The 18,772-nt window shown below is 36.1% G+C and overlaps 1 protein-coding gene across 2 annotated transcripts in view; it reads right to left on the bottom strand.

The window, feature by feature from the left end:
- Nucleotides 1-230: 230 nt before the first annotated feature.
- The window catches only part of PTPN3 (protein tyrosine phosphatase, non-receptor type 3), a 113,194-nt gene continuing 94,652 nt past the window's right edge, over nucleotides 231-18,772 (bottom strand). For both annotated transcript variants that reach the window (XM_026087775.1, XM_026087776.1), the window contains 5 exons: nucleotides 17,882-18,028; nucleotides 13,198-13,326; nucleotides 5,133-5,278; nucleotides 4,316-4,451; nucleotides 231-308 (listed from right to left, as the gene is read on the bottom strand). In XM_026087775.1, coding sequence (XP_025943560.1) covers nucleotides 231-308; nucleotides 4,316-4,451; nucleotides 5,133-5,278; nucleotides 13,198-13,326; nucleotides 17,882-18,028 — 636 coding nt within the window. The remainder of the gene's footprint in view (nucleotides 309-4,315; nucleotides 4,452-5,132; nucleotides 5,279-13,197; nucleotides 13,327-17,881; nucleotides 18,029-18,772) is intronic.

Below are 18,772 nucleotides of genomic sequence, written 5' to 3'. Positions count from 1 at the left end.
TATTACACACAATTGCTCTCATATTTATCTACAGGATTTCTTTATACTGTACATGATTAGCAATCTTGAGAAATTTAAAGTGCCACAGCTCAGATGTGCTCGTCTGTTGTCTCATGGGCTTCTAGTCCACTCTAGTTGCTTTGAGAAACAAGCCCCTGCTTTATTTAAAAAAAAAAAAAAAAAAAAAAAAAGTCTTTTTAGGGGAAAAGAATTCATCCTTCACAGCTGTGCTAACTGGAATCCAGTGGTCGAACTAATCCTTCTCTGTAAACACGAAGAATAGCTTCACAAACAAATTTGTATTGACTCTGTATAAGAAAAAAACAAAATTTATGTTGATTAGTTAAAGTATTGATTATACAGTAGTACTTATATGCTTAACAGCACTAACAGTGCTACTGCCTCCTTTTCTCCTGGACAATGCTTCACAACAGAGAGGAGAGGAGATACCAAGATGGAAAGAGAAAATTCAACTCACAGCAGCATTCACAGATAAAAGCAGCATTTACTCTTCTTTGAATGACAAACATGAAAATCCTCACACCAAAGAAAACACAAGGTCCCAAAATTTAACAGAACACATGCTTAAATCCCAGGAAACAGGATTCATTTGTAAGAACTATGCAAATTTACACATCTCTTCTGACTTTATTCCAACTAGTTATTTATTAATTTGAACAAACTTCTTTTTCTTTAATACATCTCATCTAAATTGTATTTTGTTCTGTTATCTGATCATTACAGTATTCTAATATTATCCATATAACATAATCCTAATATTATCCATCTTGCTGTTACACATTACTGGACACATATAAGTTACACGACCAGAAATGTATTTAAAGCAATCAGATAGGATATATTGATACAGTCCATACTGATGTACTGAACTCCCCCCTGCCACCCTAAACCCCCATGCCGATACTGTTGCAGAAGACAGTCACTTTATTTTATATTTGTGATCAGATCATGCATCTTCCCCTTTCATAACAGGAAGTGACCCAAACCACTGGAGTGAGTATTTTTCAAGAATAACAGCCATACTGATTCTTCTGTCACCCAACATTTTGAGCTCATTTAGTTCTTATAAATAAAGTTTTCACAAATGACGCAAGTGTTTTGTTTCTGCTTTAGACTATCACGAACACTTTTCCTCCCAATTTTGTGATGTATCTACTCGTTAAAAACAATCTGAGCCTCTTTCTGAAAAGTGATGTAAGGAGACGTAACGATACAGCTAATACGGAATTGAAAACCACATAGCCTGATTATTTATGATTAAAACAAAATCCTGAGAACACGAGCTAACGGAAATTCAATAGAACTTACAACAAAGATAAAGGCATACATCTCCTCAGAAAGCACTTTTAACTGTTCAAGACCAAAAATGAACACCTTTCTCAAAATCTAAATGCCACATATCCAGAGATGTGCAGCAACACATTTTTCAAAACCCTTTTTACATCTTTGAAACATTCTACCAGCTGCCCTTGGATGCCAATTTTCATTAACTGCCCAGGCACATCTGGAAACAACATTACCCCAGTATCCCCCAAAGGACAGGGCTAAAAGATGATGCTTGTACTGTGAAGGACCTTATAAGGCATTTAAATACTTGTAGTTAGAATGCTATTCTTGTCCATAATCTGCATTACATGTTCTCCTCAATACAGAAAAGACTTAGAGAAAACTTGGGGATGGAAATTAATTTTCAGCATCTCAATTTTCCTGCCTTTTCTTTCCGCCTTTCAGTCAATTACTCCCACCTCCAACATCACTCTGTTTTTTTGTCTATATTTCTTAATTACCTTGACTTTTCTCTTCATTGTTATTGGCATTTGCCTATTTCTATTGCCTGAACAAGCCAACTGTGATGTTTAGCTCTCTGTTTATTACTTCTGTTAACTCCTTTGTGTGATCGGGTTATTGAACAAATCAAAATGAATGCTTCAGCGTTGCTTCCTCTGACTCAGCCTCTGACTAGTTGTTTTTTTTGCTGCTGTTGCCTGTGTTCTTACTGCTCACTCCATTGATAACTAGTTTTATTATATATGTCCTACTGCACTTCCTTCTACACTGTTTAGCATCTCTTAATTTCTCTTTAATGGAACATAATAGTTCATTAAAAAAAAAAGGTAAGGGCCATACAGCTAGACAAATGTTGCTGTAGCTTTATTTTTGGTCACAGCTTCTGTTTTGCTGTTTCCAATGACCCCAGTTTGACCAAATTACAAATCTTTGAAGAGTTACAGCTTCCACATGATTAATAGTAGGCACTAAATGGACCTGTTAATAGCTCTGATGAGCCTATTCTTACTGAGCACACCCTGACTGATCTTAGCTCACAACATGCATCTGGGTCCGCATATCATCTCCTCAGACACAGAGCACCTGCGCAAGCCCAACAGAGCAGCTGAACATACTTCAAGCCAGGCTGCTAGAACTGAACAATCCCTAATGGCTTTTCCCAGCTGCACTAGGCTGAACACTGAATAGGAGCAGTGGTGCTAGCTGAAATGGTGGCATGGGAACACAAAAGGGCACTCAGGATAGATTCATTTGTTCAAGTGCAGCTCTTTGTTATTCTGCTTTCACACATTCAGTGCTTGCTCCTGTGCCTCACTTACAGCACAGTATGCCAACTCTACTCACAGGCTTTGCTTTTCCTCACAACGGTATCTGCATACTTCAAACATAACCAGTGAATTTAGTTTCACAATACTGCTGCTACATACCATCCTTCTCCTAATTGCACTGATAGTGACCTGTGGGACACAGCAAGCAAAGTAAAGAAGAATCCGATTTTATATGTCCAGTTTTCCACACTCACAGTCTGATTTGCAGTGTTTATCGCTATACTCTATTCTTTTGCTATGTCAAACAAACTATGTTTAAGAAGTATTTCTGCTGATTTCAGTTGTAAGTGGAGGTACTCAGCCTTCTGGAAAGCTGAACTTCACTTCAGGTTCTCATGTCAGATTCTCAAAAACATGACACCTCCAGCAAGGAGGCCAGAAGCCTACTCACTTTATTTTAGAAGCTGAGGGGGACAGATGAGGACAATTCCAGATGGAAACATTCAGCTTCCTTAGCCTTGAGGCTAGCCTTTCTCATCCCATGGCACCCTCACAAGTTCAACAACTTCCATTTCTGCAAGAAATGGACACAGGACTATCCAGACAACTCCTTCCTTAACCATACAGTCCTGATTCACTTCCAGACAGTGCCCTTATTACACTGCAATGAGTGACAAGAGTCCCAGCAACATGCATGAACAATCCTCCTCACAGAACAGTCTAGTTATTCAAGCAACCATAATTTCTGACCCTTTCACACTCTTTGATAATATTTTCAATGCAAGGGTTGTTTGGTTTTTTGATCAATCACACTACTAACTCCTGCAGTCATTAACTTAATACTAAATAGAGTTTGTCTTCTCAAATTACCTTCTTCCTTCCCTTGCTCAAGTGGAAACAGAGGCATTTTCTTTTGAAGATCAGAGAGACAAGAATGCCAAATTTAACTGTAGATTTTGTGTGTCTAAACCCTTTTACTTCCACATGTCCCTGCATATTTAGCTCTCTGAAATAACTCGCACAATGTTCTGCACTACCCAACTTCTCCTCAAGAAACAGGAACTTTTCATCCTTCATCCTAATGACAACACACTCATTTTCAAAGCTGACAAAAAATTGCTCCTCACAATCTCAAAAACTGTGTTTGAGCCACCTCCATCTTACATCACCCTCTACTTTCTTATTTCAGTTACTGATTTTTCCCAACTTTTCCTGAATTTCACACTTGCGCTTCGTTCTTCCAAACTGGAGTAGTGACAAAAACAAAAAATATATATATATCGTTCCTATTAAATTTCTACTTCCAACTCTTGAAAAGCCACTTCCTCTCTTCAAATCACAGCATAAAAACTTTACACGCAATTTAAGACCACCTACAAGTCTCTCTACAAAGAACAAAAATCAAAGCATTATTTTAACTTCTTGCATATCATTTAGACTAAAAACCATAAACAGATGATTTGGATAAGTATGATTTTGTACACAGAAACTACTTGCAAAGTACAGAAATGAATCTTTTAATGGCCACGTAGGAAACATTTACAACAAGTTAAAATACACACCTCACAAGCAAAGAGCCTTTTCTGTCAGATTATGTTAAACTGTGTTACCTTAATTGTAAGAAGCATGAAATATAATGGTAACAGAAGACCTAAACTACAACATTTTAAAGATCTATGCGTCTGTTGTTAAAACTAGACAAACGCAGTATGCATACAGAACTCCTCTCCTTCACTTACTGATGTTTGGACCATCATAGCTCGCTGGTCTCGCATTTTTCGCACAATATCCAGTGGATAAACAGGTTGGTTTCTTTCAATTAAGCACATGGCTGTTTCCATAGTGACCAATACACCAGTGCGACCAATTCCAGCACTGTGAAATGGAACAGGAAAATAGTCTTTAAAATCAGGTTTTTGCAAGGTACCAGATTCATATTACAGTCTTAATATTATGAAGCTAAACAGCCTTAGAAATAAGAGGAAGAACTTTAAAAGATTAGAACAGAGAACAAAGCCTATTTTTAAAGCAACTTCAGTAATATTTCCTGCCAATGATTACAAAGAAAAGAATTTTATGTAAATAAAACTAAAAAGACCACTTAAAGTAAATGATGTTTTAACAGTTACAACTGCCTACAAGTCTAAATATACTGCTTTCATGTTTTTGATTAAAAATGGTAAGAGCTAATTGACTGCTTTTTGACAGCTACTTGAACGGCAGAACAACTTTGCAATACCACACAATGAAATTACAGAGGTATTTGAGTATGAAAACGCAGAGAAACTTCTTTACTACATTACAAAAKATCACTTCTGTGATAATTATGTAACGCAGCAATTTCACCAAAAGGTTGCAGGAGAAAGAAAGAGAAAAGAAATTTGTCCTTTAGATACAACACCAGAGCTTTTATCTCCAGCGATGAACGTTGGTGTTCCAGGCTTAAAATCTTCATCTAGTTCAAGAAATCCTGCTGCCTTGCAGAGACACCTTTCAAAGCAAAAGCTTATTCTAAGGCTGAACACAATCTATACCAAAATTTTAAACCACAAGTACCTGCAGTGAACAAGGACCGGCTCATTCTTTACTCTCTTTGGCCTCATGCAGGTCACAAACTCCAAGAAGTCCATGGAGTCATCAGGAACACCATGATCAGGCCAAGCAACATACTGGAGATGGGTGATTGCATGTTGTTGTTCTGTCTAAAATACAGTAAGGTTGTCAAAAAGTGTTCAGTGTTATGACTCCTTCATTGATGCTCACGAGAAATAAGTCATTTTCACAATAAGCCTRTTTTGCAAACACTGTACATAATGAGATGCATATGACAAAGAAAATGTAAATTTAGAGCAAAATATAAACATGTAATTCTTAGAAAACATACCACAGCATTTTTTTTTTTTAATTAGTGAGGTATTAAATTTCACTTCTTACATTTAAGCAGATTTTCAGTTTTTTAATTTACTGAATGTAGATCTTGGCATCGATGATTCACCTGAGGTAAAACGATACAGGATGTATGCCTAACTGTATTATACAATTTTAGAACAGGCTGGAAGAAGCAGCTGTTGTAAAACACAGAAGAAATATTCAGAACAAAGACAAAATAACAGGGTCTTGGGGCTACATATTCTCCTCCTTGAAGGAAGTGTCACACCTCAACAGCATGGTCTTGTTTTTATATTTCATCAAAAATTGGAAAATATACATACACACAACACACACACTACAGCACTTAGAAACACTGTGCTGGCATACTGGTTSAGTGTTGAAAGGAGCAAGACACCTGTTCATTACCTGCAGCACATTAAGCCTTCCCGTAAAACAAACCTGACTGAATGCCATTTTTATGTCATGCTGCCAACCAATTAAATCTCTCAAGGAAGTACAGCTGCAGACATGTTCTAAACGTGCATGTGTGCACTTACAGATACAGTTACAATATGAAGTTGCTTGCAACATTTGCCAACTATGATTTCTGATAGAAAACAATATATAGGTAAGTATGACTTCTGTAGCACCTATCGAAGGACGTATGTCTTTATCAACACAATTTAATTAGTTGAAAGATTCTGTTGCATAGAGAACTTTTCATGCAATTATACCTAAAAAAGCAGTTTCACAGAAGTTTTCAGTTAGCTCTATGTTAATTTTGATTATGAAATCACTCAATCATCTTTGCATTCAAATTGGGCTCAACTGCTATGTTACAGATGTAATCATAGATCAGTGTGGAGAGGAAAAAAAACAAAGACACTCTTGAGCTCTGCTGCATCACTACATGAAGATATGTCACTCTTCCATCTGAGATGAGTCTTCCCATTGTTCCTTGATTCCTTCCACATGTCTGGCAACAGTTAAGCTATTAGCTGGGCTTTACTGATGCCCATTGCTAGACTTTACATTTGACATCCTATTGAAATAACACACTCCTCTCCTTTATCCCTGCATTAGCCTATTAATCAATCACAATGTAAAAGCCAGCTTTCTCCCTAATGGTCCACACAAGAAAGCTTTCATGCTGCTAGTGACTTTCAGAGTTTTTTTGCTTTTTTGTTTGTTTTTTAAACATACAACTACTGAAATATTTGACTTGATCTAGGTGTTTCCAATTTATTTCCTTCCTCTTCCATTAGACAAAGTGGTCTCACTCCTAGTGACCAAACTAAGATACAGAAGACACAATCTCTACTGCCTATGCACTGAGAAAAGAGTCCTAGGAAATGAGGTTATTCCAGACAAAGTAATTGTGGAAATTCACATCTGCCTCCAGGGAAATGAAGATGTATAATACAGCTCATACTTTGTTTCCTAAAGGCAGACCCTGAGCACTCACAATTAAAAGGTCTAGTGTAAATCCCAAGTGGACAGTGTAATCTAACATTAACAACCAAGCTCACTGTAACATAAGCTGTAAACATTTTGGATCTAGCTTCTAGGTCATTAAAAGAACCCACAATTTATGGGATCTCTGCAAGGACAAGCATGGTCTTTTTCTACTCAGTTTTGTCTGCCATTATACAGCTGAGCTTGACAAAATGACCACCACTTTCTTAAGCTTTGCTGAAACCCCACACAGATTGAAATATACAAAAACACGACAAGAAAATGTCATAAAAAGTCCTCTTTTGCACGTCTGTGAGTGCTCACTCAGAACCTCTTCAAAAGGGAAACGAGATATTGCAACAATTACATGTAACAGTGTGAGCTGATTCTCTTAAATCAGAGACTCTGGAGGACATTTGAATTACAGCATACAAGTGAGACAAAGATTTGACTCATACTAAAATCATCTAGGAGTCAATATCGAGTCACCTTCTATGTGCATTGAGAACTTTGTACCATGTATTATGGGAAAGGGCCAGTGTCACACTGAGACATCTAAGAAGAACCCACAGTAATAAGTAGCAAATGCCATTTTACAAGCTCAAAAAGGAAAACAAAAGAGGAAAGAGTCAACTATTAACCTTTACCTATCACAAATCCAAGTCTGAATGCAGTAAGAGTTGCATTTTTTTTTAAATAGCTCAGACAAACACAGTGAACGAGCACATTACATAAGAACTCTTTAGAATAAGAGCATACTATAAGAGCATGCTGTTAGAGTCTTCTAAACCGCTTCTTTTGGTGTGATCATCTTCAATTTTCTGTTATATGCGCTATTCGTTCCCAGAGACAAATGTACTTTGTTAAATATTCTAAGTGTTCCTCAAGCTTCAGTATAGTTTTCTGGTTATTTCTGTTTTAATATAATCAGTTTTGATTCTTTTGGCTGAGCTTTTCTGAGATCATTCGTATTCTTAATACTTGATCACCGCATCATTAACTTTTCAAATTGCCCAAGTATTTTAAAATACCTCTTTTTCTATTAGTAAGCCAAATTTCTTTTGTAGACACTAGATATATTGGTATATGTTAAAACTAATTCTTTCTAATTCTAATACTTCTGTTTCATGCAGAAGAAACAAGGACATTACTATGACACAATCTAGACATTTTTACTATCAGTAACAGGGTTTTTCTTGTTTTGTTTTTGTTTTGTTTTTGTTTTTTTTAAGTCTTTCAGGGTTTATGCTCAATGAAAGTCAGTTTTGAATTCAGAAAATCTGTCAACCAAACACTATCACACATGGAAATAACTTGCATCGAAAGACCACCACAGTTAATAAAATCTAGCACTCATAACTTAAAAAAAAAAAAAGCTAGAATTATAGTTACTGGGCTCACAGTTAGCCCAAACACACACGTTCTATTAAAAGTCATTGAATATAACCATACTTATTTTTAAAAATGCTATTTCTACCAGACTCTGTTTATTTGTACACATCTGGTAATGGAAAATGAAGAGGTGGTTTCTCAGCTTCATCCATTCAAAATGGTTCTCCCAACCATTATTATCTGGAAGTTGGCTCAACTCCTTACCACAATATATTTATTTCCCACTGAGATTTTCAATAACAGTCATTACTGCAGCATCCTAATGACTGATAAATGCAGAATTTATCATTATAAAATCTGGCTTTACTATTCCCATTTTGTAAGTCTAAAAATACAGAAAGCAAGACACCGAAAATTGTTCATTGTCCAGTTGTTACGTTTGCCTAACTTGACATTTTATGGTTTGATGCTCCAAAAATATTTAACATTTTTTGCACTTCACATGGGCTGGTTTCAATTGTATTTGCGTGTTTCGTATTTCCACAAATCAGTTTCCAAATGGTGAATCCAAAAAAGAAGTTTGAACAACTTACAGCCTCCAGTGATAGTTCTGTGTTATGGCATTTGCACCAATTTATCAGTAGTCATTTGGCCAACATTTAGCTGCTTCAGGGCATCGACCCACATTTACTTAGCAGGCAGCTGCAGAGGTGCAAGACATCATATCTGTCCCAAGCTATTTGTCACTGTCCTTCCAGTAATGTTTATTGTTGCTACAAAGATGTCAGCTAGAGAAAATACTTACTGGTACCTATCATCCCTGTGCAAATTCAGGATGCCTTATTGCAAACAACTTCATTATGGGTTAAGCTAACATCCTGGATTTTACTCGAAAACAGCCAAGGTGAACTGGCCAAATTTATGTGGATTTCTTTGGAAAGAGAAAATACAAGGTCTTGTTCAATGTGTAGAAGAAAAGAGTTTCAGTGAAACAATTTAAGATAATCTTTAACATGAGCATAATCAACATTTCCCTCACAAGCTGTTGTATAAAATGTATCTTGGAAGGAAGACAAATGGCATGGAAAACCTCAGCCCAGACAGTTAAGCTCTGTCAAAATTACAAAGACCCTTTTTCAGCTGTTTATAACAGAAAGTGCTGTCAGTATAGTCATTTACATTGCTGCCTTTGATTGATTTAATATCAATTTAGCACAGTCCCTAGAAGGCCTGCATATTGGTCATACTTAAAAAGAAAAAGTCATTCTTAGTTTTGTAATTTTATATCCCTTTAGCAAACAGCAAGACCATTCGTTAGTAAAATGAATTTATGCTTAATTTTTAATTGGTTTGAATTGGTGCATCTATTTATTTTCTTTTTCTTCAAACCATCTTCTCCACCATTGTGATGCCCTGAAAAGTGATAGCTTTTAAATTAAAAAGAACCTTCTCTCCCAACCTCCCTCTATTTGCATTGTTATTGTCTGCACCATCATGCTAAACAGTCCACATTATGACACAAGGAATTGTCATAATTAATCATCCTCACTTGGATTATTTATAAGGTGTCGGTGCTCTCTCTTCTGGTGTTCGCTCCTTATTATAGCAATGGTATAACTTGTTTTTACAGGGTGAAATTAAATCAGTTTTTAAACTTCTTGAATTCTTTTATTTTTGGTTGAATGATTTATTTTAGTTAATAAAACAAATCAGGTGGAAAAATGACAGGGCACTTGGAAAACAACTAATATAAGATGTGGCAGAATGAAAAAAAGCCTGCAATATTTTCTTCTGACAATTCTTCAGGTTCTGTGAGTAATACGCTTTAGCAAGTATTGTCTCCACAGCTGTGGTAAATTCCATGGCTGGGACCTAGTCACACACAACTCAAATCAACACAAATGCTTGTTTAAAAACAGGGAAAAAGGGCAAAAAAAATCATTCAAAACATACTTGAAGGAAATCATGCATCAATGATATGCTGCAAGGCAATAACTTTGAAGGAAATGGAATGAAAGTTTTCTTTAGGCTTCCCATTCTATTTTGTCAATGATTAAAAAGAAGTATTTATCTTTTTTTGACAAAAGTGTACTATGTGATGAATCCAGTACTTGCACTACACAATTTCTTTCCTTTGGTCTGTTTGTTCTGGTACCTGAAATGTTTTGAAGTTTTTTTTTTTTTAAACATAGTGCTTTTATTTTTGCTATAGGATAGATTTCACTCTTGGTTTTGAAAAGGCAAGGCAGGAAATTAATCCATATTTCATTTCATGAGACTTTCATTGATTTGCAATCATTTGCTGATATTCAATTACAGGTAAAGAAGCATTACAGTAAATTGGGTCAGAAAAACCCCCAAAAGTTTGTTGTTCCTCAAGCCTTCTGAACATACATGAATAAAAGTCCAAGGGCCTCATTTCACAAAATTTTCTTATGAGCTAGTTTTCTCTAAAGGCAGATTTGGAATCTGTGCACCTTAATGCACAGGAATACCTTCCAAAAATACGCTTTCCCAATAGAAAGAGTCTCTTGTGACACTTTCAGAACTTTATCAATCTTGCTGTTAAAGGCCGCTTGCCTTCATAAAGACCAATGCAATGATGCTCACATTAGTTCAGGGAATAATAAAAGCCTAGTTTGATTTCAGATGACTTTTCCTGTAGTCTTCAAAGAATACAACAACGTTTGCAGGAGGTAGTACATAGAAAGCTTTGCAAAGTCTACTCTTAATCACAGGAACCCCCCTAGAAGAATACATTTGGTCAGCATTAGAAAAGCTGCTCAAATGCCATGTAGAACTAGGAGATACTTCAATGTTGCAGTGAGTTCTTTCACTACGTTTTAACAAACTACACAAGTTCTTACTTCAGGCTGAAACAGCAAACGCACGCAGTTTTCAATTTTTAGGGTCATATTTTTTACTTTATGGAGCAGCTGGATGTTGAGTATTCTCCTGAGTATTGCCACTCTACTTTAGTGTATAATCTTGTCTTTACTGAAAAGACAAGCAAACAAGCAGGCTGCATCCCCCTCCCCTCCAAACTGCCCACTCAGGACTAGCTTTATCATACAGTAAAAATCATGCCATTTTGTCAATGAAGACAAAATCTACGCAAGCATATGCCCTCCCACTAAAAAAAAAAATGTTCTCAGCTGTTTGCTAGCTAGCATGAGAATTTACACAGTACGAGATCCTCATCTGTGATTTTCACATCTACGAACATTGCAAGAGCTTAGTGTGCCTTTCTTGACGAGTTTTATCTCAAAAGGAATTAACTTGTGTGAAAAAGACCAGCTGCCTTATTCTCACTAGAATTTTTCCTCATCACATGCCAGTAAATAGACACCTGAAATAAAAACGCATACTCTAAATACACTGCTAAACTTGCTCAAAACTATTTAACTATTTGATAAATACTAACCCAGAAATACTATTCCAAAACAGAAACATACATTTGTGAGAACAAGTATCTGAGGAGGGTCTAAAAACTAAAAGTTACAAAGAGTATTAAAATTATTTTGAATGACAGGGAATAAAAGGTTTTCTACATATTCTCTGCAGTACTGCTTTAAAGTATGCTTCTTTTGTGCTGACATTCAAATGTATCACTTACAAGCTAATTGTCAGAAAAGAAATCATTACTATTTCTTGACCTGATGGCCATAACTAGCGAAGGAGATGGTGTAACCATCATAATTGAAAGATGTTTGAAGAGAACAATACCAGCATCTCTCATGATTATGACTACAAAGGAAATCTGAACCATACTAAGAAAAAACATCAGATGCACTGTCAAGTGGTAGATTCAGCTATAAATTCATGAGACTAAAGGATGGTCATCTTGGTGTAAGAACATCAACTAAAAGTGTTACATTTCAAAACCAATATTTTCTTTTTAATTACTGGTAGTAACTCTAGTATCACTAAAATCTGCTTAATTACACAGTAATGAATTGCACAGAAGTTAGAAAGAGGAGTGGCTGCTGACTAAGTACTGGAAATCTAATTTAGCATTTAGTCAGTACACAGTGATTTCTTACACAGATATCTTATGATAGCATAAAGCCTTCATCTTTTCAGAAGACATTTTACAAACACAGTATTTTGTAAAAGAAATGGAGAGAAATCATGTAAGAAATGTAGGACAACTTGGGAACAGAAGCCAAACCTCACCCCCTGAACTCCAGTTTTGATAGCCTGGATGTGATCCGAACAAATTTCACAACACAAGCTCACATGTAAGAAGTATTCTGCATACTTCACTTTGCCTTTGCTTTATAACCCTTTCACTAGAATAAAATATTAACAGCTAAGGAATGCAAGTACCTTACATAAATTGAGCACATTCAAACTGAGATATATAAAGGTTTCTTCTTTTTAAAAATCTGACTAAAGATGATGAAAAGGACCTGGTGAGATTCTGCATCTTCTCTCAAAACTATATTACTACAATTCACTTCCCTGCTAGCTATTCTATCCACATGTGCCACTAACTAAGTGACCCATATTCCATATTCCATCCTTGAAAGAGCACAGTTACATAGCAAAAAAACCCAAACAAAAAAACCCCACCCTCATTGAAAACCTAAATATTTGTGAAGAGTCAGTGACCGCAAAACAGTTTACTGTAAAGCAATAAACTTCTTTATGAAGCTTATTACAGTGCCTGCAGAGCATAATGGATACCTATTGTAATCTAGAACTGTACAATAACAGACAATGATATATGATGGATTTATTCCTAGTATTTTAAAGAGCTAACAAACTTATAGTTTACTCAAAGTATGCTTTTGAGGAACTCCTGAAGAAACAATTACACTACATTGATTGACATTTTTGTAAATAAAAAAAGTATATATATGTGCATATATATATACACACAAAGTCTGTATCTACCCATCTGTACACACACACACATATTCATTCAGCTTGCTTAGAGACAAAGACAACAGGCATTTACCTCAACATTTGTAATCACCATTTCTCTAACAACATATGCAATCGTACAATCTTCAGACTGGCATCTGACACGAAAGTTGCCATATTCCATTACATCTGGGGGATCAGGCCAATACTGATGACATTTGGTCTGTAAAGACAAAACAAAATCAAGCACATATCAGGAACTGAAACAGACACTTCCATATCCTAACTTACCCCTCCTATGTTATTCTTCAGGTAATTCAAAGAGCAGCCTAAAAACTATGATGGTTTGTTGATGAGGTCTTTGTATCCAAATCGGAAATTCACAGGACACCACAGGCCAAATTCTCTATAAACTTGTGTTTTAGTCACTTATAATAAAAATTCAAGTAAACTGGGTGCCAGATGAAAGCTTTCTGTCTGGTACTACTTCACAGCCATCTCAGAAAACAACTATTCAAAGCATGACGTAGGAGGAGAAATAGGTGGATTTGTTCTTTCTTAAGAAGAAAAGAGTAGAGGGGAATTTATTACTCTCTTCAGATACCTAATAGTGGGTCATAGTGAAGACAGAGCCAGACTTTTCTTGAAGGTGCACACTTAAAGGACAAGTGGCGACTGACAAAAGGTGCAAAGCAGGCAATTATGATTAGATATGGGAAAAACGACATCAGTGAGGATTGGTCAAACATTGAAACAAGCTGCCTTAAGAGGCTGTGGAATCTCCATCCATGGAAATAATCAAAACTTTACTGACATTACCCTGTACAACTTGAATAAACTTCAAAGCTGGCCCTGCCTTGAGCAGAAGATTTGACCAGATACCTCCAGAAGTCCCTTCTAACCTTAAATTATTCTCAAATTTTATGAAACAATGGTGACTTTTTACATGCATAACACCATCACTTTTGACATTATTTATAACCTTAAAGTGCAATATTTACTGTTTAACCTCTGAAAGAAATTCAAATCTATGTTTTTGTTTGTTCAAAAATATTTTGCAAAATTCTTTTTGCAAAACAATTAAGTTGGTGAAATTTGTTTCAGAAAAATACAAGTTGGGCTTCAGATATTTAAGTGCTACTTTGAAATCTCATATGAACAATGATATCGCCCCCAAAGACACTTTATTACATATATACATATTTAAATATATTAAAAATGAGATATTCTTTGAAGACAGAACCATGGTGTCCAGGCTTAGCGACATTAATGCCATTAACTTTAGTGGGTGCTTGTGTGCATGCAAGTACGTACAAGGAAGTCTTATAATTAACTAATGTGTCTCTTCAAGCATTACATACAATTCCAGAAGTGTTAAGAAGCCGTGTTAAATGGGATAGGCATATCAGCGAGTGTGCAACATGCCTTTCTACGAAAACCTGTGATACACTGGTGATCTGTGATTGTTGTTTCTGTGTTCTGGCAAGGAATGGCTTTACCATCCATTTTAATCAGCTGAAAAGCCCCAATCATGACTGCTCAGGAAAAAATACTTAATACATATTCTGAAGGGGCCTTTTTAAAGGAGCTGCCAATTTTTCATTTGGATGAGATGTGTCAGGATGGTTATTTTGAATAAGAACATCCCTTTCCTCTGAAAGGAAAGGGAGAGAGAAAAATAGGAGAGGTTCTCATTCAACTACAAGAACATCCTTTTATCGGCCTTTACAAATGTGATCTTGACCCACCAGTATCATTACAAAAGCACCACTGCCAAGGTAGCTTTCCTAGTTCACCACTTCAGTCATATACTGCTCCTTATGCATACCCCTCCTTGTTTCCCCTTCTGTAATATATTGTACAATCAGAATTTCCCTCTATTCTCTTTCATTCAGAATCAAAACCCTGACAACATCAAAGACCCTTTATACTAAAACTATTACCAATCATGCTGACAAACTCACCTTGTGTTCTTTCCAGAGTTAGTGGCAGAGACTCAGTTTTTCCTCCTTCCCTGACTCAAATTTCCAGCAGCTAAAAAGATCCAGCCTCTACAGGTTGTCTGGATATGCAGGCAGACCAGTCTAGCTCTTCTCCCACTTTCTGGAGGATTTACACTTCAAAACCAACAATTTTTCTGGCATCTACTTCTCTTTACTGCTCTACTCAAATGGTTTGACTTGAAAAGCAGGGCAGAGTCAAGTGAACACATTTCTAATTCACATTTAGTCACAAACACTGAACTGAATATCAGAGCTACTATGTCTTGCACAACACTGCAGTGGAAAACTCAACCTGAGACTGGTATACAGTTTCATGAAGTAGTCATAAGATGTCAGTTGCTACGAGGTAAATGCTGCCAGGCATTATGTCAACAGAAAGAGCAAAAAAACCCTGGAATATGTGAGTCCAGGTTTTCTCTCAGCACTGCCTACTACAATAACCCTAAAGGAAATAAGCTGCTCAAACCACTATGTAAAAACCTTTATAGAAGTTGCCACCAGCATCCTGAACTGTGATGAATCTTTCTCCAGGCAACCGCAAGGAACTTCACTGGATCAGTAAGATACAGCATATGTAAAAGGAGTTTGGCATGCTGTGGACGTGGTCTCCAGTTCAGTTAAAGCTGCTGCCTTTTATATGTTTTGTCAGGTTGCTTCTTAGTAACACCTCTGCTATGCAGTGAATACACTGCTTTTGAATTGCACAAGGCAACCTGGTTAAGCTTCCCTGGAAGATACTGATTAGCTTTAAAATTATGTTCAGCTTCATACAAATTTTAGAAATTTCCTCTCTTAGTAACTGCTCTTAAGTTAAGTTTGAGGGGTTTTTTGGTAGCTTCTATACTTTTGCAGGGAGTTATATTTCCACAAGTATTTTGGAACAAAACTTGCTCACTTATAGAGAAAATGGTGCACACACACACCCACATGCAATGATAAAACAGCTGAGATATAACTGTCCTCTCTACTGCCTACACATTTTAATAGTTTTTATTAGCTAATAATAAAAAACACAAAATGAAACAAAAACAAACAACCCACCCCACAGGCTCAAATTGGTATTCCCAATCTGTTCATATTTCACCTTTTGTTAATTTGGAGTCCTTATCCACTTAATGACATTGCTTGTACAAACAATTTTTTTGAACTAACACACAGTGGTTGAAGCTGGAAATTTTGAAATGTTAAAATTTCTTCATTCTTCCTATTTTAGGGCTCAGTTTCCACAAAAAAAAAAAAAAGCCAAATTTTGATCATTATGCCTGAAAATTTTACTACAGTTGTCTATCTGAAATAGTTTCTCCTTTAAATTTAAGCCAAAATAGTGCAGCTGTCTCTAAAAAGGAACATTATCAGAAAAAAAAGTTCCTTCTACTGTGATACAAATCTTGTAACATCATTCGAAAGAGATATTCTAGACTATTATAAAGCCTCCAGAGTTTGGGAAAAAGCTTGACATTTGGCGGTGGGGTTACTCTGTCAAGAACATAAATCTTTGCTATCCCTGAAAATTCACTACAAACTGGCCAGAAAATAGAAAGTAATGAAAGCTGAGGGTGCAGGGGAGAAGTGTGATGTATAAATGCAAAAAGCAAGACAGTTAAATGTTAGCAGCAAATTATTTTGAAGGTTCCCACTCACCAGGCACATTATAGAAAAGTATTGACCCATGCTTTTCCCCAACACAACAAGAAAAGGAAAGCAGGAAGCTATTTCTACTGCAATACAGAGAAAAGATGAGGGGATGCCAGAGGATGTTCAGTAATAACCGATCCTGTGAATAACTATGTAATCTAACCACAGGTAAAATTTGTTACTTTGCAGTTTCCATGCATCTCACATATATTTTACTGAGGAATTACCTTGGGGTGTTTCTCACCCCCCCCCACTTTTTTAAGTGATGCTACTTACTTCTCAATTGTTATGCTGTCTACAACTTCAAATATTCACTCTCAAATAACCTGTTTTTCCAAAGCTATTGTTTTTTGACTGGGATGCAAGATAAATTTGATAGTGTAGGATAGATCACATATGAAGTACAGATTAAAAACTATAGCGATAATACATAGAAGTTGTTAATTTCCCCACATCTTAAAAACTGTTCAGTTTTTAGGTTCCAAAACTTTAAAAGCAATCACTTTACATATGTCAATAATCTAACAGCTTCACTTTTAAAACTAGAAAAGATGCATTAAATCAAAATATAACAGAATACACCAGACTGTTTTAATTTTCCCCGTATTACACTGAAATCAATGGAATGTGAGAATTTATGTGAAGAGAATCAACAGAGATATCAAAGCAATCTTTGGGAAGAGAACCTACAACAAATAAAATTAAGTAGGCCCATCAGCATACTAAAACTAATAGCTATTAAAATGGCAGATTCAAGTCTGGAGCCACACTGCTAAGTTTTGCTCAGCCTGCTCAATACTCCTAGACATATGCCAGCTGAATTCTTTGGGAGAGCACCCGCAACATGGAGTCCAGTTCTCCCAATAGCAGGGCAACATGCAGTGCTTGGTTGACCAGCAAAACTGGAGTCAACGTAGTGATTTCCATTCACCAGATAGCTGGTTTGTAGATTTGTTTTTAAAGCAGCATTGCAAAACAAACCAAACAGTTCCTCTAAGTAATTCAGAAAGCCTGGCCTTCAGAGAAATGATTCAACACAACAAGCTGGCCTTTTTGGGGGTTATTTAATCATAACAGTGGAAAAGAAGCTTAAAGGCATAGCATAGGTCTTCAGTGTACAAAGTTTCTGAACACACTCACCCGCCCTCGTTCAGTGAGGGTTGTTAACATAATGATCAGTGATAACTTGTGATCCCAGACTACTTGCCAGAAATGTGCACAAGTGTGTGGAAGAGGTCCTTGAGTAGCAATGTACCTGTTCACAATGCCCACAGTGGGAACTTCCATCTGTTAAGAGAAAGAAAAGCCCTATGTAAAGTTTGCTCTCGCTAACAAAGTGCTATTGTTTTATTCAGCATTTCTTTCATACAGAGGAAGTTGAGAAAAGATTAAGAAAGCAAGCTGAGTAATAAGATTATCGAGATCATAATTTGATATTTGATAATTTCTGAATAATTATTTAAAACATCAAAAAATGTAAGCTGCAACTTTGTACTTGTGCATGTATGTCTTTTTTTACTTTACAGTTCAATACAAGTCAGTATTTTCAACTCAAGTGGAAATCATCTTCAAAGTAATAAGCACAGTACAAAAACTTTAAGATTTCCCAAACAACAGGATATCTATTTAATTGCAAAGATAACTGTTCAAATCCAATGTTGTGTTACTGACATCATGAAGAGGGCAAAAACCTTTTCCAGCTTCACCCAATTTGGCCTTCTCCAGTAAAATAAATAAATAAGTAAAATAAAATAAAATAAAACCCAACCCTTTTGAATACCAACAGCTAGGTATTCTGTAACCTGTGCATCTTTGCTTGGTTGTAACTCTAGTTATATCTGGATGTGTGCCAATTACTGCTTTTGTTCCATTAAAAATAATAAGCCTTTATTTGAATTGAAATAATTTGAATTGATCTGATTTGAATTGAAACGAAGTGTCCCTCTAGCATGAAGAAAGCCAGGTATTGATATATGGAAGGTAGCAGTGACAACTTCACTGAAATGACCCACCTCCCACACTGTACCACTG

Source organism: Apteryx rowi, unplaced genomic scaffold (assembly GCF_003343035.1).
Source record: "Apteryx rowi isolate R43461 unplaced genomic scaffold, aptRow1 scaffold_730, whole genome shotgun sequence".
Taxonomy (NCBI): Eukaryota; Metazoa; Chordata; class Aves; order Apterygiformes; family Apterygidae; genus Apteryx; species Apteryx rowi.
The sequence above is the reverse complement of the archived record's forward strand: the minus strand, read 5'-3'. Positions and strand labels throughout refer to the sequence as shown.